Below are 21,293 nucleotides of genomic sequence, written 5' to 3'. Positions count from 1 at the left end.
CCTAAATCAATCACTGACTAAAGAGAAAATACTAAAGTGAAAAATGGATGGAAAAAAAGGGATGTCTCTTAAAACCCTACAGTGTCTGTGATGAAGTAATCTCTGAAGGATATTTCAGTCTTTCCCACAAAAGTGCTGGTATTTCTGAACCACCTGCTTGTTCGCTGCTCCCAAAGAGACAAATAGAGTTTCATCTCCTTCAGAATATGACTGAGAGGGTGGAGACCAAGTTAACATCATAGAAACATATGATCATTTATTCATCTGGCTCTTCAGAAAAGCATATTTTGATCCCTCACATTACTTGCTCATCACTAAGGAGAGGAACATTTCTCGTTTATATACAGCAGAACAACATACATGTTCAAAGATGAGCAAGCTCTCTCAAAAAAGAGAACAGAGAACTATTAAAAGAACGAGAACATGAACACTTAGAATAGATTCAAACTTTGTTGAATACGATACTTGCACTAAATTGATTTAGCACAATGTTTCAATGTAACCTACCCTTACTCCAGTTTGAATCTGGAACCAGTCTACCAAGCTACACTGAATCTGATGAGCCTGGGAACCAACAGCTCGTGACTTCAAGCAGCATCCCACTGCAAAATCTTTTCTTGAAAAAAGAATCTTGAAGTAATTTCAAATTACACTCTGTACATAACAACCATTTAAGGGCTTAATAACTTTGAAAAGCTCAGCATCCTGTGGACTACAGAATGGATCATCTTTTTCCCATAGTCCAAGGGCATGACAGAGCAGGTGATATTCTGTTCAAAATGTCAGGTGCACTTTGAGGGTTAGTCCCTTAGATGGTGCCACATTTAAGGGGTCTGTAAATTTGAAGGCAGTGAGGAGTTTCAAGGCAGGTGTATGGGATTTTTATTTTTGTCCATTTCTGAGTCTTTCTTGCTGCATGAGCAGCTACACTGTGGTAATCTGAAGTTATGAATTGTCCTTCTGTTACTCATACCTACATCCTCTGACAACCACATTAGCACTCACATCCTTATATAGACAGACAACACTACAAATAATAGACAATATACAGATAATAAGAAGGCTTAAATAAACCAACAGAGAAGGAATAATTTAATAAGGCAGCCAAAGTGCTTGTGTCTCTCTTGTCAGGAACATTCAAGTACCAATAAAAGAAAATTCTTAAAGCATACATTTAGTATGCCAATTCAATTGCTAACTGTTCACATTAATTGCTAATACAGATAAATATTTGCATCAGCAGATTCAACAGCAGGCACTGTCACTCAGGAAAGCCAGAACAGAATACAAGTAAAGCATACATAACAACTCTGCTCAACAAGAAAAGATGAAAAATCCACTCTGGGACGCTGCAAAGGTTCCATCTCCACAGCAGGATAACCTATTTCACAGGTCATCTGGCCTCTTCAGGGACTAAGTGCCTTTTGCCAGTACAAAAAGGACTGCTCTATCTGATTAAGAATTAGACAGGACAAGCTTAAAAGTGAGTCATAGCTAGGCCTCTGCAGCTGTGAAAACTGTGTGGCATGAGGCCCTGTAGCCAACAGCATGTGTACAGTGTAAGAGAAAACATAGGGGAGGGCATCCTTCGTGTCAAGATCATTGAGACTACTGTCCTTTCAAGAAGGTATGAACCTCTTCCTCTCCTGCCTACAACAGGCCATAGTAATTTTCTGGACCTTTCAGCAATTAGCTTTGCAGTTTAATAAGAGAAAATGTGCTTTACTTGTATTTGGAACATGTTTAATTTCACCTTTGAATCACATGATTCAGGCTTTTGTCTACTAGACAGCATCCATGACCTCTGTTTCCCTGTAAGAGTGGACTACAATCCATTCATACCTTAATCTGAGTGGCAATAAGCAAAACACAGCTCCTGAAGTTAATCAATATTTGTACAGTGTTAGTCATTTATCTGCAAAGGCATTACAGTATGTTTACTTAACAATGGCACTTCAAAAGGGCCTAGTTAGTACAGGTCTCCCTTCAGCCAGGTACTAATACCTCTAGAGTGCCAGCGTCTAGCACTAAAAAAGTAGTAAGGTCTCATATTTACAGTTATCGGAAGGCAACAGACACCATGAACATCAGCAAAGTCATTTGGTTTTGGGGTCGTGGTGGTGTTGGGGAGAGCATGTTTACCATGCAGTCTGCATGTGCCAACCCCTACATTTTGCCAAACATGGGGAATGCAACTGCACAACTTGTAGTAATGGAGGATCACTTTTGTCCACTCCCTTGGAAAGACTGAGAAAACAAAACATGGCTCAACACAAAGGGCTGAGACATTAGGAAATTGGAACAGAAAGATCTTCCTAGTGAAAAACTTCTAAACCTACATTTCCCCCATCACAGTAAGTGTCTACCTGAAAGGTGAGGTAGGCACTGTCTCTCAAATGAGAAACATGGTCGGCACTGATGTGCAGTGCAGTACCACTGCTAAAGCCGCTAACATTGTAAATACAAAGGAGAAAATTGTTACAACTGCATAAGACCAGTTAAAAGCTACTTCACTTAAGCAAGGATCACAGTCTAGTCTTGCTGGCTTACACAAGATTGTTAGCTTTTGTCAAATGACAGCCTTGTGTGGTAGGGAAAACTACCAGTCTGGATGGAATAATACCCACCATAAATTACGGTAATATTTTTATAGTCTCTGTTAATCAAAACAATTACTTTTTTCCCCACCTTCCTTCAGATTGAGAGATACAAACCATGCGTTCCAGAAGTAACAGCACAGAAAGTCCAACCAGACCAAAGCTGAGCCAGCAAAAGCCAAAAGACCACTATAAAGAAGAGGCTGGTTACAATGGGAGAGAAAAAGTGCAAAGAAGGCAGAAGGAGGACGATATAGCCCAAGCCAGTACCATCCTAAGAAGCCCTAAGGGGGAGAAAAGACAACGAAGTCCTTTCAAGAAAAGAGAGGATCTTTCTCGTGATGACTTGCTATTTCTTCTTAGTGTCCTCGAGGGTGAATTACAGGTGATGTTCTTATTTTATATTCCAGATTAAAACATGCTTCCTCCCCCCATCCCAAATTACTGCAAACACACATGGCTTTCATGTTAATACCCTGATTTCATACAGAAGGACAAATATAAACTGCAAAGTACATAAAAACTCAAATTATAGCTATCAGCCAGAAAAGGTGATCTTTACACCACCCCTAAATGCAAATAAAATTTATTCATGACCTGTATCATACTAAAACCACTTATGGTCCACTGTGAAGAATCGTAACTCTCAAAGTGGAGAACTCACAAAACTTTCCTTTTGTGCTGCCCCATTCTAGAGTACTTTGAATACAAAGTATTTGTCACTGTAAGATGTATACAGAGAACATTTTAGAGACCTTTTAGATTTGTTACCTAATTATTTCTTACCTCCCCTCTCCTATGAAGTCATGAGCTTTACTCCCTGTAAATCAGTATGGGCCACATAACAAGTAGCAGCTCAAACCCATTCTAACATCTTTTGCTAGAAAAATCAAAATAGCTATTTCACATAATATGAAGCCTGAATGTTGCATGCCACTTAACCCACAAGATACTGGATTTTGAAGAATGAGCATTTTTCTTCCTGGAAAAGGAGCCAGCTGCCAAGTGGTAAATGATGTCTAATCTTGTCAAGTGTAATTTCAGGAAGTGCGAGCCAGATTTCCAGTGAGCAAGGAGAATACTTCTGTGGCTGACTGCACTGAAGCAGTGGTGGCTGCTTAAAACTGCTCACAGAGGGAAGAGCAAACTCGCCAAAATAGCTTAAATCGGTGTATCACACAGTTGCAGAGTTTATTACCTAGACAGTATCTGGGTAGTTCTATTCTTAACATATGAGTATATATTTACATAATAATACATACAAGCTTAAGAGAACACACATGCAACACAAATATTTGACAGATGCCCCAGTCTCTTCAGGGTAGATCCAATGCAAACTTCTACAGAACATTTCATTGTGAAAACCAGCAATTTCTGTGTTTCCAAAGCACTTCTATCCAGCTCACCTGCCCTTTCTTTAGATTAAAATTCAGATGTCACACATTCCTCCAGAACAGTTCTCTTCCTCTCAGAAAAAGAGATGCTTGCTTATATATATTTATATTACATAAGTGTAAACACACACACATACACACTTCAATTCTGAAGACTTAAAACTGGAATGGAGAGAAATGAAAACCTGGAAAACAATGAGCTTGACATGAACATTTTAAATCACATCCAAAATTCTAAAGAAAGCATTAAGAATGAAAAATACAAGCAATTTTTTATTCCTAATTTTCCACCTCCTGTAATGCCAAGTCAAATCTCTGAAGATCTCAGCTGTCAATCCAACTAATATTGTTTCAGTTAGATAACATTACTGTCCTATTCCAGAACATTTAAGATGCACAAAGATCACTCTTCTATTTTTTTTTTTATGCAATGATAAGGATTAGAAAGATTATTTTATATTTTTTTTAAACACAGTCACAAATAGCAATACAGAAGTGCTTCAGCCAGTCAGGCTAAAAGTGTTATCCTTTCCTGATACATCCCTCTGATTTCCCCTCTTCCTATTCTACCCATCTAGTATAAGCACATACTTGTTTTTAACTGAGGTCACTGCAGACAGTGAAAGTTTTTGACAGTTCATGTAGTTATGTTACTGTAACAGAGGCAACCTCCACAACCAGAGGATGCAGGAAAAAGAGATGGACACAGCCAAAGGGAAGGAGGTGACCTAAACCAGTTCCCCTCCAACCCCCCATCCCAGTACAAAAATTCACTCAGATATTCTCAAGCACATTATCATTAGAAGTGGGACTTTGAGACAATTAGCATGATATTTGCAGCAGGTATTCTGTTCCCTCCAACTTAACATCCGGAAGCTAGTAACTTTCTAGCAAAGAATCATTCTTGATGGTTAGTTTGGGGTTGGGGTTTTTTTTTGTTTGTTTTTGGTGGGTTTTTTGTTTGTTTGTTTAGTTTGTTTGGGGGTTTTCTTTTGGGGTTTGGGGTTTTGTTTTGGGTTGTTTTAGGAGAAAAGAGAATCTATAGATCATTTCAAATATTACAGATATCTACAGAATGTTTCTCCAGCATAGACTTAGACATCAGTGCTGTATGATAAGAAAGTATGTGCACCTCCCAACTCAGGCTTTAGTTTCTGAAATACATACACAGAAGAACATTCTGAGAATGTACCTGAGAACATATTGTACCTACTCTTTGGTAACTTAAGACTGAAGAAACAAATGCAATGATATTCAAAAATTTTCAGGCTATACTACATAATTTTATGAAACCGGATTAACACCACCTTCTCTTAATCATTACCTTTTAAAATGCCTTTTTTTTAGCATGTGCTCAAAATCTGAGAATACCCTACAGCAGTTACTTCCAAAAAACTTGATGCTGCAAGGTTGCTTATTACTTGAGGACATGTACATGAGCATGTGTACTCCCATATGTCTATAAATACATACGACATGGTCTCACACATGCATTCAACATGTATACGTACATGCACACAGGACCCCACAGACAACTTAGAAAGCAGTCAATTGTCTTTTAAAGGACTGCCATCATTGAATGGCTTTGGGATGCGTGTTGCAAACGGTCACATCCCCAGCACCGCACACCTCACTACATTCATAACTAAAACAAGCTCAGTGTAACAACAGATGACCCCAGGCAGGTTTAAAGTACAGAAGCCACCTTTCCACCCAGAATATACAGAATATGAAACACTTCCAGGAGTCAGGAACCATCCTAACATCTTGCAGTACCAATTTAAAATCAGCTTCTACTACCGGAAGACGCACCTTGCCCTAAATTTTTCTATTGTGAATGCCACACCCTGGTCCAGAAACAGCAATATGATCTGATCACTAAGAAAGAGGCATTGGTGAGGGTTCTGAAAGTGTTGGAGTTTATGCAGAACTAATACAATACAAAGACCAATACTTCCCTCGTGCTATTTATCTGTCTTCATGTTACTATTTTATGTGCATAACATTCTTTACAAAGGTTTTAAGTTTTCTTAAAATCAAAAGCTAAACTATAAATACATGTATACAGTTTAACAAAACAAAACCTTACTTTGTGTTTCTGCAGGCTCAAGATGAAATTATAGGAGTACTTAAGGCTGAAAAAATTGACTTGGCTTTGCTTGAAGCACAATACGGCTTCGTTACTCCAAAGAAGGTGTTGGAAGCCCTCCAGAGAGATGCTATTCAAACAAAGGCTGACCATTGGCAAGAAGATATCTACGAAAAGCCTATGGGAGAGGTACGAATATATAATTGATATTTAACCACAGTTCTCACCAAATTCAACAGAAAACATCTCACTGACTTCAGGGGAAGATCTAGAATCTAACATGAGTGTGATAGCGAAGTCCAGGGTCAGGTGGGGTCCCCAATAAAAAAAAGTATCTAATGATCCTCATTTACACTGCACAAGGAGGCTTTAAACACAAACATATGTGATTTTGTGTAACTCAGACTTGATTATCAGCCTTATGTTTTTGACAGCATCTTCTTTCTTCCTCCTTCTTGCCAGCCACATTCACAATCCATACAAACTGATACCTCCCTATTTATCTCACTGAGCACATCTTACCAATGTCTGGTAAGGGACCACTCAGCAGTAATGGCACAGCTGTCTGTCTATTTTTACATGTACCAGCTCCCACTGGTTCTGGGAAAGGTACAGATATACCTGCTTGGTCTGAGTAGTTACTGTAATAAGCTGTCACTAGAAGCTTCATCCAGGCAGAAATATAACATTCTTAAGTAATTTTTAGTTTAATTACACTGCAGCAGCAGCCATACTTTCTGAACAATGTTAACCTAATTTCTGGCCTGCAGTGCAGACGCACTGGATATTTAAATCCCTTCATATCAGTATATGTGGGGTTTTTTCACAAGTAACTGTCTACTCTTGATTTTAAATAAACATGCTTTAATATGCTGCTCAGTATAAATAAAGGTAAAACTAGTAATTTTGAATAAAATTCTTCTACCAAATGTTTTCCAAGCATTCTGAACAGACATGTACCTACGGATATAGAGTTCATTTCAGAGAAAATGATGTCAGGCAAAAGGTCAGTCATTTCAGAGTCTCAAAGATTAAATCTCTGGCTATAATCTGAAACAGATAAAGTTCAACTGTAGAGGTTACTTTATTTTAGAATATTGTGGCATTATGTCACAGAAACTTTGAGCACAAATGGCAATGATCTGAGGTCTGAAAAAGTTTGAAAACACAAGTTCAGTCTGTTACTTTACATAAGTTTATACACACTTTTTCCGTCTTACATTTAATGGCAGAGAAACGATTTCTAACACCACTGGTTCCGGTAATTCCAAAAAGCAAAGGTAAACATGCACAGAACAACTGAAAGGCTAGAAGGACCACTGACACTTTGTACGCCTTGGTAAACCAAAAGATGCCATAACTGGCAGGCATTCACTTTCAAAATCCCCCCCGATTATCTTAGAGATCCATTTAGGTTTTGTTCAGACTTTTCAATAGTTTATAAAAACAGAGGGAGAGGTGGAACCAGCCACAAAGTGTGGGAATGGGCCATTTAAATTCCCCCTTTGCAACCAAGACAGCATACCTTTGTATCTGTCTACAAAATCTCTGCCGATCCAGTTCCTCTAGACTGTGTCTCACCCTTGACAATTTAGTCTTGTAGCCCTGAATACAGAGCATCTTCTCATAATTCAATAGAAAATACAGTGAATTTCAAAGAGCATCTGTAAGACTACTGGCCCTCTAACGTTCTCCCCCAACTCACTCACCTATCCTAAACTTTAGGAAGTTTCTCGGCCAGTTTGGCTAAGAATGTAGTGGGAAAATAGGGTGACTGGACAGCTTGACTCACTAGGAACAGGATTCATAGGTGCAAAATGTAGCAAAAGAGAAAGCAGTAGGAACATATCTTCCTTTGCAAAACCTGAGTGTGACAGACCAAAACCTTGGCTATGAGATCTATTTTTTTTTAAGCAGAGGGTTTTTTCAGACAAACTTGCTCTACAGCTATTTCTTTCTGCAATCTAACAAATGCCAGATAAGCACTCTTTTGTTCTTCACTACTGAGGATACAATAAATTGTTTTATGCTTAAATGGGAATAAAAGAAAAGAAAACAGACTTTTAGTTCGGTTTGCTTCACTGACACAAAGGCCTGAAAAGGTTTTTCATCATTGCATGGTTTATAAATTTAGACCAAGTCAGTTATTCACAATAAAAATCTAGATTCAGATCAATTGCTAATTCTCTTGAAGAGAAAACAAACTGTATTCAACATTCTAGGAAACACAGAATAACAGCATAAGGACCATTTTCCCAGATTCAAAAATAAACAAATAAACATTTATAAAGAATTAATAAAAAAACACTCAGAGAAGGTGCTGTTGGAGAAGAGATATAAAGAAGAAGATACTGCAGAATTTATGGTGCCTTTTTTCTCATGTTTCAAACTTGAGTGGAATTAGAAAGCCAATTCTGGCTTCTAACTCTCCCCCGCTTCCAATAACACAGTCAAAGATAAAAAAATACGGTGCATCACTGTTTGAAATGTGATGAAAAACACCTCCTACCACTTTGGGAACTCTAAAAGCAGCAAAACCAGAGGCAAGCCTACATTCTGCATCCATCAGGGATAATTCAAAACTGAATCCAAAAAGCCTAGTGCCAGTCAGCTTGGGAAAAGATGTATCCTCACCCGCCTTTTAACAGTCTACCTGATTACATCCTTAAAAACATCTTAGGTGTCCTGGGTTTACCAGTAGCTGTTTTTCTCCTTCTTAGTAGCTGGTGCAAGCTCTGTGTTTTGACTTCCAGCCTGGGAAGAGAGCTGATAACACCAACTGTTTTTAATTGTTGTTGAGTGGTGTTTGTTCTGGCCAAGGACTTTGTGAGTCTCATGCTCTGCTGGGGACAAGGGGAGGCTGGGAGGAAGCAGAGACAGGACACCTGACCCAGGCTGGCCAAGGAGGTATTCCATACCACAGTACGTCATGCCCAGGGAGGTAACCAGGAGTTACCCAGAAGGGCACAGGCTCTCTTCAGGGGGGGGTCAAACTCGTTCAGCGGTGGTATCGTATTCTCTTCTCTTGTTATTTTCTCTTACCGTTATTATCATTGGTGGCAGCAGTAGTGATTTGTGTTATACCTTAGTTACTGGGCTGTTCTTATCTCAACCCGTGGGAGTTACATTCTCTCAATTTTCCTCCCCATCCCTCTGGGAGCGGGGAGGGTCGGGGGTGGGGGGGGAAGGAAAGAAAGAGGGAGAAAAAAAGGGGGGGGGGTGTGAGTGAACGAGCGTTGTGGTTGGGTTTAAACCACGACATTAGGTCACAACTTGACAACAACTGCGGGGAAAAAGTAAGTCATTGGAAGAGGCTGGAACAGTAACAGTGGCAACATATCATTCAGGAAAAGCAAACCAGCATATCTACATAGAAATTTAGCTCAAATAGGGTTGAAAAAGACAAAGGAGGAACTGCTCCCACAATGTCCAGTAATCCTAAACTCAGAATTATACATTTATAAACAATGTCTGTGAGGCTATTGACAGGAATACTACTTTACTGAACTTTGGATAAAGAAATGTAACTAAACTGGATTTTATTCTGGCACAGTACCAAAACAGTCAAGAAAGAGGAAATCCAAAAAGTTCAGTTCCAACACAATGGATATGAGACATACCACCCTAGTCTGATTTCAGACACAAGTTGGTGGCAAAATGCATTTAAAGAATTAAATTCCTGTGAATTTTTAGCTTGCTGAACTATTCACAGTTACATAAGACCATGACTAATTTTCCGTTGTATTGTACAGTATGTTCAAGTATTAATTCTAGCAAAACGCCCATATGGTTAACCAAGAGCAAAACAACAAATCACTTAATTACGATTTTATCACTTTAATTTTCAACAGAAGACATTTATACCGATGCTTATTAGCCCTCTGTGTTTTTTAGCCAAGAACTGTATAGCTGAGTAAATGTGTGCATACACATATAAAAGGGTATTTCAAGGGCAGATTTAGTATTTGGACAGAGTAATTTGAGGAACCAGGGGCTGCTGGAGACTGCTCCTGTGTGAGGATCATGCACTAGCAGGGGTTCACACGACTCCTGTCTCTTCTCTGCTGGATCCGTGGGAGTTAGCCACAAGGTCTCACAGGGAAAACGCCAAGAGTCAAATTTGCTCTCCAGGGAAGTGCCCTTATCTTGCAGAAGGACATAAGACAGCTTCCAAACGCATCACTCAGAAGCGCAGCAACCCAGTACCAGACTCTGCTCTGCTTGATCCTGCAGGGAGGGAGAGGCATGTTGCACAACAATGCACACAAGTGTCACAAAGCCAAATGCCCATGCCCATTATGCAGCTTACATGCAGATCTCAAGTGTCTGCTTTAATCATAGAATCATAGAATAGTTAGGGTTGGAAAGGACCTTAAGACCATCAAGTTTCAAACCCCCCTGCCATGGGCAGGGACACCCTGCGCTAAACCATGTCACCCAAGGCTCTGTCCAACCCGGCCTTAAACACTGCCAGGGATGGAGCATTCACAACTTCCTTGGGCAACCCATTCCAGTGCCTCACTACTCTCACAGTAAAGAACTTCCTCCTTATATCCAATCTAAACTTCCCCTGTTTAAGATTGAACCCATTACTGCTTGTTCTAGCACTACAATCTGATATAGGACTTACTGCCTCTCCAATTCTCTATCACCCAACAGTACCACGAGACAGCCCCAGTACCTCTTCCCTTTTTTCCTGAGTGGCATTCCAAGCTTTCACTCTACACCTTGTACCTGCCCAGCCACAACACCCACGAGCCAGCTATGAATGCTCATAGTAGAACTGATTTGACAGTGCTCTTAAAAAGAAAACCTAAATGCAGCTGCTGATCTGAGCAACAGGAGAAAACGGCAACATGGAAACAGCTTTAATGCAGCAGCTTAGTTACTTGCTTAAGCCTTTCATGTTAGGAGGCATTCCCAGGACACTACTGTTCTACCCATTTTCAAATCCCTCATTCCACATCCCTGTCTTGAATACACACTTCACCCACGCGAAATACTAGTTTGTCATCCAAACTGTTTATTTCAACTCTAACAAAAGGACAACTGTGAAATGAAAAGCACTGGCATCATCCTTGAGAAATGCAAAAACAAAAACCTGGAGTTACTAAATTTCTTCTTGCATACATGCTGCTTGGATTACTCTTGTAGCCATTCAATGATACTCCAGAGCAAACAAAGTATACTGAACCCAAAAGATACTGCTGGCAAATCTCACATCCTTCACACCCAACAGGGCAGAAGCAGGACTATTTTCTATTTGGTTAATATGTTTGTGTTGATGACTAACCCTCACCTCCATCAGGCTTTTATATGTTTGGTATGAAGAGTCATTTGATTTATTCCTGTAGCCAGAAATTTCAGTGTTTTCTTACGACAGCAATTTATACATCTCCTCAGATTTATACATCTATTTTTGAAGTGGTGGTCCAGTACATTCATATGCACCACTTCCCTTCCTTAAACCCATCCACACAGACTGCCTGCCAGATGAAATTGGAAGTTCACACCTTTGCCTTCTTCCCCACCTGACATCGCACTGATGGCTGAGACCAGCAAGCACTATTATGCAAGGCTGACGCCCAGTTCCTATCCACTTAAGCAAGTCAGGGCTGTAACTGCCAGCAGCACTGAACTGGAATTGCATAAAATATACAGGCAGCAGGTTGCTTTCCAAAACCAGCACATATTCACCTGACAGCACAACCTCTAAAAGGGCAAGGATCAGAAACTCAGGTGATGGTGCTTCACACATCTGTGCAACAGCTGTTCCAAAAAATCCTCCAAAATCTTAGTGGGGAGGAAGGTTGATAAAAAACCCTGAAATTTTTTTCTCTCTTCCTGGTAAGCTAGTAACTGAGCAAAATATTTAAAATTCTGGAATTTCCACTTCTGGTGGAATAAAGGAGAGTGTGGAGAAATTAAAAATGGCCAGTCTTCTTCGACCTGACCTTTTATGGCAATTCAGTTTTCAACCTCTGTAGAAGACATAGAAAACACAGCCAAGAGATTACTGTATAAGGCAGCACTTACTTACTGAGAAAGCTTGCATATGCAAGGCTTTAGGTAAGAAATGTTTTCCCAAGAGAGGTCCTACTTTAGGATCACAATTCCAGAAAGCACTGACCATGCTGGTGTCAAAGCAGGCAAATCATCAGTGAACAAGGTGGGAAAAAAACTTAATCTGCTGTAAGTGCAGCACAAAGCCAGAAAGGAGTGTAATAAGTTTCTTTCCATTTTCTGATCATGCATGAAATGAGCTATGTCACAACCAAAACCACACTCTCTAACATCATAAACAGAAAAACCAGGCAATTTCCAAGCTGTCCACATTTCTGTTGGAATATTTGGGACTCAAACCATCTTCAAAGACCTGTCAATAGTTTCTTTTTCCTTAGTCATAGCAGTGTCACCAAAAAAAGTTAACAATGATTTAGGAGAAACATAAGAGAATATATAAAGCTTAAAAAGATGCTGAGGTAAGCAGGGGGAGACTCAGAAGCCCATGCAGAAATTGACTATATTCTCACTCATTCAAGAAACTCATGTTTAAGTATTCCAGCTCTTCCTGTCATCACTTCTACCGGCCAAACTGCGAATAAACATGAGGAAAAGATAATCAATCATACTGTTTGGAATTAAGTTGTCCAAAATAAGAAGCGGCCCTCAGAAGTGTTCTTGTGTTCTCAAGTGTTTCTTGTGGCACATGTAATTCCTTGTAGGGGAAACATCAGAGAACCAGAACCAGCCTTGCTTCCCACACTGCCCATTTGTGAATTCTTTCCTATTAATAGAGTGAAGCACTGCAAAGCAGCTTGACCTACTGGGGTAGACTGTGGTTAAAAGGAGGCACTGGGCTTTGAACTCAGAATTTCTCTTTTCCAAAAAAGAGATACAAAGATTCTTGTGTTGACCTCATGAGGGAGGCTGACTCCACAGCAAAAGGGGCAGGGAACAAAGCTTCTCACAAATACAGACTCTTTCCAGGTCTTGAGATGTCCAGGTCTTCAGATCCCTCCTGAAATCAGGATTAGATCAGTAATGCCTAAGAAGGAAAACCCCTTCTGGTTTCATACACACATGTAAGTTGCATAACATGTTGCATAACATACTGTATTCTTAAAACACTGTGTAAAATTATCCTCTGAATGACAGTTTTCTCTCAGTTTGTGGAAATCATTTTGTTTAGTAGCATAACTCCACTCAACAGTTATGCCAATACATTTGTGGTTTAAAAAAACCCTAAAAATGATTACCAAAACCTAAAATAGATCATTAAATTAAACTATCAGCATATAATACTATTTAGAAGCTCAGAAGAAACCCTTGGGGAAGGGGAGGGAATTTGATGCTAAGGATACCATCTGCAAAGCAAACCCCTTTACAACATATAAAAGTTGAGGAACAGAAATGCCACCATCAAATAAAAGTACAAATATTTCAAAATTTAGTAGTTACTTATTCCAGAAACCCAAAGCCATGCTCAGAGTAAGTACAAGAGACAGCACAGTTTTCCACTCTTGATTCTATCACACATTTACTGTGAAATTGCTTTTTGACCTACCTGTTTTGACAATTCAGTGCTCTCATTTCTATGCAGATACAAATGAGGAGTTATTTCTATTCAACCAAAGATCAGTCGTCTAATGTGTGAAGCAGAGGCTTCATCTGCCAAGACCTCTACCACAGTTACCAACGAGAAAAGCATAGTCCTGGGAACAGTAATTGTTAATTAGTAGCTGTTGAGGATCAGTCATGGCAGGAGGAGAAACAGAATGTGACTGAGGGTCCTGCAGAACAGTACCTTCATTTATTTTTATAATTTGTCAGAATTAAACTGAGAGAAATAAATAACCCTTTCTAAAGCTTATTTCCAAAGATACTACAGGACCTGGCCATGAGGCTATTAAATGCATTTTAAGTTTACTAAGGGTCTCTCAAAATCTTTCATTAATGAAAGTCTGAACAAGTGAGAGTTTCAAGAAGACTTCAGGAGTTTTTCCTTTTTTTGTAGCTTGATAAAGTTGTGGCGAAACAGAAAGAAACTCACAAACGAATGCTGGAACAACTTCTCATGGTAGAAAAATCACACAGACAGACACTGTATGAACTAGAGGAAGAAAAAAGGAAGCACAGCAAATACATGGAAAAAAGTGATGAGTTCACGAACTTACTGGAACAAGAATGTAAAAGGTAAGGTTACTTACAATTTAACGTTATGTCTAAGGATCTGTGTGCTTTCTTATTCTGCATCCACTAAAAATCAGAAATATCTGCAGAGATGTATTTTGAGAGTTCACTTTTTTTGTGAAAATGTGACTAATCCTATGCAACCGCAGTGACTAATCTATCAGCAGGTGAGATAGGTTGAACGGTTGGCAGATTCTTCAGTGCTGTGGCAGGATGACAGGTAGGATGCCCTACAGAGAATACAGGGAGATACGCAAATGTGTAAAGTTATAACCAACATGAAGCATGTGAACCCTTCACCATGTTTAAGATGCTGAGTGTACATTATAGTATGTAAGTAACAAAATATGAAACCATTCTCTGATGGCAAAGCAAAAAGACATGAGGAAAAATAAAAGGTGTTTAGACAGACCATAGAAATACAGAAAGAGGAAGCAAAGGCAGAGGATAACTTACAGAAAGCTTTAAAAATAAGAACATCATAAAGTTCTCATATCAGGACTGGCATAAAAACCATCAACCCAACTTTATTTTTAAGTGTAACCTAAAAGTGACACAACTTGTTTAAGCCCAGTGTGAGAGCTCCAATACCAATTCTCAGAAGAAGGATTAAGAAAAATTTGACATCATTTACTATCTTTAAAAAAGCCACTTTAACCTGTGGCTTCTCTGAATCTGCAGGAAAACTGAATACATCCTAAGGAGAATAAAAAAATATCTAACAACATTTCCTATTCCCTGGATAGATACCCCAGAAGATAGGAGAATATTGTCTTAGCTTCCTTTTGTTTAGGAACAGATGGAAATGTTTGGGTGTGAGAACACCAAGCCTCTTCTAAACTCACATTATGCATAGATAATTCTTGCTCTGCTTCGCCTGTAACATCACATTCCACGTATTTTGGCAGTGCTCACCCTTTGCTCTACACCTTTCTCCTGCACGCCTATCAAAGATGGCACACACACTTCCCACTGAGTACACTACCGTATTTATGGTTTTTAATTAAAGAGGCTGGGGAAGAAAACCCTTTGCTTCTCAGAAAAATGTGCACACATGCAAGCAAGCACAGTCACACACAGAGAAGCACATACAAAGCCCCCCACAAGGCACAGAACTGATTTTTTTCCTTAAGAATTGTTTTATGAAACATCACCATATCAGGGAACAAAACCTGAGATAAATATAAGTTTTCATCTCTGTAGTTCTTTTCTCAAAAACTACAAGACACTCATCTCTTAAGAGACAGAGCTAAACAACTACAGTTGTTAAAAGTGTCAAAATGTTACATCAGACACCTGTCCTCACACAGCATGAAAAGCTGCACAGGAGAAAACACTAAGCATCAGAGTCCTTGGATTTTTTTTTTTTTTTTTTTTTGTGGAAACAGGGTAGAGACAGGATTAAACCTCTCTTCCCTGCCTCTCCTCCAAGACTATAAAATATTTAACCACTATCTGCAACATTTCGTGTATCTGCCTAGAAAAGGGGGGGGAAGGAAAGGAGGTGGGAATAGTGAGGTGCCTAATGAGACCTTAGAGGATGTAGTAATAGATTTCAGATTAAGTCTCAATTTTTGTATTTTCTTTGGAGGATGCATTTTATGTGGAAAACCTTAAGGGGGTGTGATGTCACATGTTGAGTTGATTCCAAAACGTTTGCCAAGTAACGTCACCATGAAGAGCTCCACACAATTGCCTGCCATAACAAAAAAGAAACACTAAAACCCCAAACAAAACAAGAAAAAAAAAAAACCAAAAAAATACCTCACAACTGAAAAACAGGCACTCAGCAAGTTAAGGCACAGCAACTTCTACATTAGGCTGCCTGACTTCACATTCAGAAGACACACAACCCCCCTCCCCCCCCCATACTAAGGGAAGCGACCTTTTCTTCCATTTCAAAAACCTTAGTCCAATTCAAATCTTCTCAGGGTGTGAATTTCACATTTGGATTAAGAACAAATGGAACTCTGCTAAAAGTTTCATACATGAAGAAGTGACAAATTAATTTTGCCTTCTTCCATTAAACAAACAAACAAACAAAAAAAGGTCAGAAAAGCAGTAAGTATTCATCAATAAATTTTCTTTTTTTTTTTCAGCCAGAAGCAGTATCCTCTTCTAAGTGTGGAACTGTATATAGCAATCCCAACAATATTTCAGTTTCAAAGCAGAATCCTGAACTTCCTGTTCAGTTAGTCAAAAAAGTGTCTTGCTTTTACGGAGGACCAAGGTTACAGCCAGTGTATGCTAAACTTATCCTTCAGGAGTATAGAATGCATGCAAGCCAAAAAAGGTACCTGAACAGTATGTGATTATGTGATCAAAATGAAAAATAAAAACTCAGATGCTGTGGGAGAGTGACGCTGAAGCACTAAAAACTACTCATGACAGCAACAACAAACTATCCATCAGCTCCAACTCTTACATATGATTCTGAATATATTTTCAAATAAGGCAGAGAGAAAGCCATTTCCTTTTTCTTCCCTATGTGCTCAATAAAAACAGAACTGAAGAATTCTTAACTGAAAATTTTAGTGATGAACTAATTTATCTGATGTTCCATGGTTTAAAAAAACTAGGCAAGCCTCTATCAATAAGGGCTTGCTGCTGCCTTCCTCCCACCATACACGACATTCCTCATTAAGAGTGTTACAAAAACATGTTTGAATCCTGCAAAATATCAGCAGCCTTCACTGACAGAAAAAAAAAACCCAACAAACTCTTAATCATTTGAGAATCCATTTGACTTCACAAGCAAGGCAACAAGACTAAGGCTGGCCTCCACAATTGTACATTGCCAGATTGGGGAGTTTAAGCTTATGGCAGGACTAGTGACAGCTTTCTAGATATGGTAACTGGATTAGCATTTAATGTTACCTTTTTAGGCATTTCAAGCATTTTTCTTGTTGCCAGCGAAAACTAATTCTCCATAGTCTTGCAGTAGTTGAGAGACAAATATTGGTCTTCCAAACTGAAAAGAGCCTCAATACTTAGCACAGCAGACATTTACTAGTAGAAGAATGATATAATCATGCTACTATCATTACATTTACTCACCTTCAGTCATATGTACTTTTGAAGCATGGAGCCACTGACTAACCTGTCAGATAAGGCATAGTTTTGTGGAGAAAAGGAGGCCAATGGATAATGACTGGATAAGGTTTTCCCTGAACTTCAACCTGAAGCATACTCTGTATGTGTGCAGATCAGACAGGAACAGAGAGACAAACTACACGTCCAAGGTAGTATACTAGCCCAAGACTACTAAAGCCTAGAAGAGAAAATTTTACTGTACTGCTGAAGCCTGCAAGAATAGCAGCACCCAAACTCACAACTACATAGAAAAACTCCGGAAGCTAGATACAGAGACTACTAAGATCACCCAAAGAACCAGAGCATAAAAGCTATTGAGTTAGTTCAGAAGCTCTTGCATTTCATGGGGTTGGGAGATAGAAGGCAGGATTAAGGACTAGGAAGAATACTTGGTTCAGAATCAGATGCAGATTCCAATGTATCTTCCCTGAGGATGTAATCTTTCATCCAAATATATTTATCCACACTCCATATTTTTGTTGTACAGTTCAATAATAAAAGCTGCTGGTTTAAAAAAACATTTTACAAAGCTAAAATATGAAACTAGAAAGTTTTCCAGATATGTATGCTCCTGGTTTGAAAACACATGTCATACACATGCAAGTATTTATGTGTTTACATACTACTCCCCCCTCCCCACCCAAGGACAAAAAGAAACTAAAAAATAAAATAGTAAAATGATCAGCACTTACACAGCCCTTTTCACCTGCAAATCTCAAAGTTTTACATGCTACCTAAGCACAGTTATTCTCCATTTTCTGAATACGGGAAGGAAATGAAGGTATGAGTGGAAGAAAAAATTTAGAGGTACCTGAGGGTTAAAAGGGAGGAAAGGAAGTAATCTCCCAATATACAGGTGTGTCTCATCATCAAACTTTCTATATACTATATAGACTCTCAACTATACAAAGGGTAAAGCTTTATTATGAAGATACACTGGTTAAATAAGGGAATGTTCAACAGAGCAGGAAAAATACAGCTGTTTGCTAATAAGCAATGTAAATAGATTTTCAAAGGTATTTATGATAAATATTGCCCACAGGAATTCAAATGTTAGCACAAAAACTTGCAAGTTGGTATAACAGCAACTAGTAAGATCCTTAGTTTCAGATCATCTACTAAGATGAGGGTTTTTTTTCCATAGGGAGGAAAGCAGCCGTAAGTTTTTGCTTTAGCTCTGACTTCACACTCACAAAGGTCCTATAAAGATCCTAGTCCAAAGAAGAAAACACAACTGTTTACATATAAGATAATCCTAACATTTTCTAAAAGGAAATTTACCCCTTAGGCTCTAAGCAGACGGAAAAAAACTAAGCCAGCCAACCAAACTGTATTTCACTGTATCAGACATTTCTTCTAAAAACACAAAGGGCATTTTCATCTGAGGAGTCACTGTTCACCAAGCATAAAAAAAAATTGAACCTAACCTGCAGAAGTCTCACAACTGTAGTCTTTATCATCTAACAAAACACTGCTTGTTGCTCCAACTGCTGCCCCTCATCAAGGTCAGCCAGTTAAGATGATAAGATGTTGAGTGATACAGGTTAGAAGAGAGCTCTGGAGGTCACCAGCATAACCTGCTGAGTGCAGGGCTAACTTCACACAGATCAGGTTGCTCAGACCCTTGCCCAGCTGACTACTGAAGATCCCCAAAGAACAGTGATTCTGCTGGCTACCAGGGCTCCTGATGCAGTCTTTGCCATCCTCACCAGAAGACCCTTTCCCTCAGTTTTTCATGGTAAGCATCATTCTGGTTTGGCTTATGCCCCATGTTCAACTGAAACTGCTCTCATTAAAAGCCCAATAACTTCCCTTCTGGCAAACCTCTGAATCTAATCCATCTTCACTGTCTCTGACCTGTTGGCACCTTGGACACAAATGAGCTTTCAGTAGTTCCTAGCCATTTTACCCACAGAGCTCCTGTGACTCCAGCTGGATTCATTTCTCTAAGAGTTTCAACAGTGTACTCTGAGTCAAAAACCTCTCACTGCCCACCTCTGCTCTGTCCATAGGATCTCATAAGTATATTCTTTAGGTCTCTTTATCCCTTCACTCTCTGTGCTTCTCAAAGAAATTCAAAGCCAGTCATCATCTCTATGATAATGGCTCAAGACTATCCCAATCACCACTACCACAGCAACCTGCCATCATCCCCAACTCCATGAGACCAGAAGGGTACTCAGCCTTTCATCCGCCCGACCATGGTTTCATCTCTAAAATTCTCTAATACCTCAGATCTTAAAACTGGGATTACAAAATCATACTGCTTGTTGCTCAGTCTATCATATCTAGGCACATTTTAAGTACCAAAAATTCTTCTTCACAGCACCTCCAATAAAAACTAAAACCAACAAAATTAAATCAAACATATCTGTCTGCCCATCCACATAACCAAATCCCTTTCCAGGCCCTCACTTTAAAAATATTTTTTTTTATCATTTCCACATCATCTGTTTGATCCCTCTATGTCTCTTCACTGGATTTACTCATTACTGCATTGTTGCTTGCTTATGTTTACAGTCCACTTTTACCCTCTCTTGAAATGTTATTACATGAACTAAGCATCACACTAAAAATGTACCAAAATTAAATCATATTGTGGTATGATAGTGTTCCAGTTCTGAGTAGGTAAGAAATGTGATTTCATAAAACTGAGTACTCTAGGTTAAGTGGTTTGCTTTTGCTGGGTGTTGTTTTTTATTGTTGGTTTTGGGGGGGGGTGGGGGGAGTGGGGGGTGGAGGTTTTTTGAGTGTCAGATAAAAGTAATTGCTACACACCGTAGGTTAAATGAGCAATGCTTGAAAACTGGAACAGGGCATCAAGGAGAGAAGGAACCATTTCAGTTAAAAGGTGGAATGCTAGTATGTTGTCAACATAGAACAGCTGTACTTGAATTCTAACACATTCAGACATCACAATAGCAATATACTGCATGCCCAGCTGTGGAAAGTTTAATATTCTGTAACAGTGGGTACAGGTATAATTAGTATTTACTGGTTTTATTAATGAAGCCAATTAAATGCTGTAAGAAGCAGGATCTTATCTGTATAGAAAGCTATAAAGTAAAAATAAACATTGTCAACTTACTTATTCTACATGTGTTGCCAGCAGTTTTTAATTTCATGCACACTGAACTATTGTTGTAGATTGCATTGTACTCAAATGTAATCATTTCCTTTTAGCTTTCTGGCAATGAGTTATATATATTACATATGTTTGAGACTATGTCTTACAAGTTGTGAAATGGATGCCAGATCTCTGTACACTTGAACTTTTTCATGGGTATCTAGTCTTCTGTAGGTGAGTAAGAGAGACCCAACTCAAGCAAAACATTAGCATTCTTATTCTGCATTACACCCCAATGGGACAGTCCCATTAATAACACCATAGAGGCACAAAGACAGGCTCGAGAAAGTGATGTACACAGATTAATAACCTCATACTTCTACGTGGAAAACTATGTACCATTGCACTATGTAACTTTCAACAGATGTTGTGAAATCAAATCCCTGTCAAAATCCAAGGGTTCGAAGACTTCTAGAACAGTTTCTGTGCATGAAGGAACATAAAAATACTTCATCTTAGAGCAAATAAATCAATAGAATCCAGGTTAAAAATGAGGGATTAAACCCCCTAAATTATTAAATCATAGAATGGTTTGGGTTGGAAAGAACCTTAAGATCATGAGTTCCAATCCCCCTGCCATGGGCAGGGATGCCTCACCCTAGACCATGTCACCCAAGGCTCTGTGCAACCTGGAACTGAACACTGCCAGGGATGGAGCATTTACCACTTTTTTGGGCAACCTGTTCCAGTGCTTCACCACCCTCATAGTAAAGAATTTCTTCCTTGATATTTCTAACTTGAACTTCCCCTTAAAACTTAAGTTTATCACTAGAATCCCTGATGAATAATATCACATTATG

The 21,293-nt window shown here is 39.1% G+C and overlaps 1 protein-coding gene and 1 long non-coding RNA gene across 15 annotated transcripts in view; both read right to left on the bottom strand.

The window, feature by feature from the left end:
* Positions 1 to 21,293, bottom strand: part of CMSS1 (cms1 ribosomal small subunit homolog) — a 258,974-nt gene that overhangs the window by 159,446 nt on the left and 78,235 nt on the right. For 4 of the 14 annotated variants that reach the window (XM_065676594.1, XM_065676593.1, XM_065676592.1 and 1 more), the window contains one exon: positions 14,291 to 14,503. The exons of the other annotated variants lie outside the window; for them this stretch is intronic. In XM_065676594.1, coding sequence (XP_065532666.1) covers positions 14,291 to 14,336 — 46 coding nt within the window. In that variant the 5' untranslated portion in view covers positions 14,337 to 14,503. The remainder of the gene's footprint in view (positions 1 to 14,290; positions 14,504 to 21,293) is intronic. 14 annotated transcript variants of the gene reach the window in all.
* LOC136013153 (uncharacterized) lies at positions 9,902 to 13,092 on the bottom strand. Its single transcript, XR_010612159.1, has 2 exons — positions 12,998 to 13,092; positions 9,902 to 10,307 (listed from the first exon to the last, which is right to left on the bottom strand). It is a non-coding gene; the product is annotated as an uncharacterized LOC136013153 (long non-coding RNA).

The sequence above is a fragment of the Lathamus discolor genome, chromosome 4, assembly GCF_037157495.1.
Source record: "Lathamus discolor isolate bLatDis1 chromosome 4, bLatDis1.hap1, whole genome shotgun sequence".
Classification (NCBI taxonomy): Eukaryota; Metazoa; Chordata; class Aves; order Psittaciformes; family Psittacidae; genus Lathamus; species Lathamus discolor.
The sequence above is the reverse complement of the archived record's forward strand: the minus strand, read 5'-3'. Positions and strand labels throughout refer to the sequence as shown.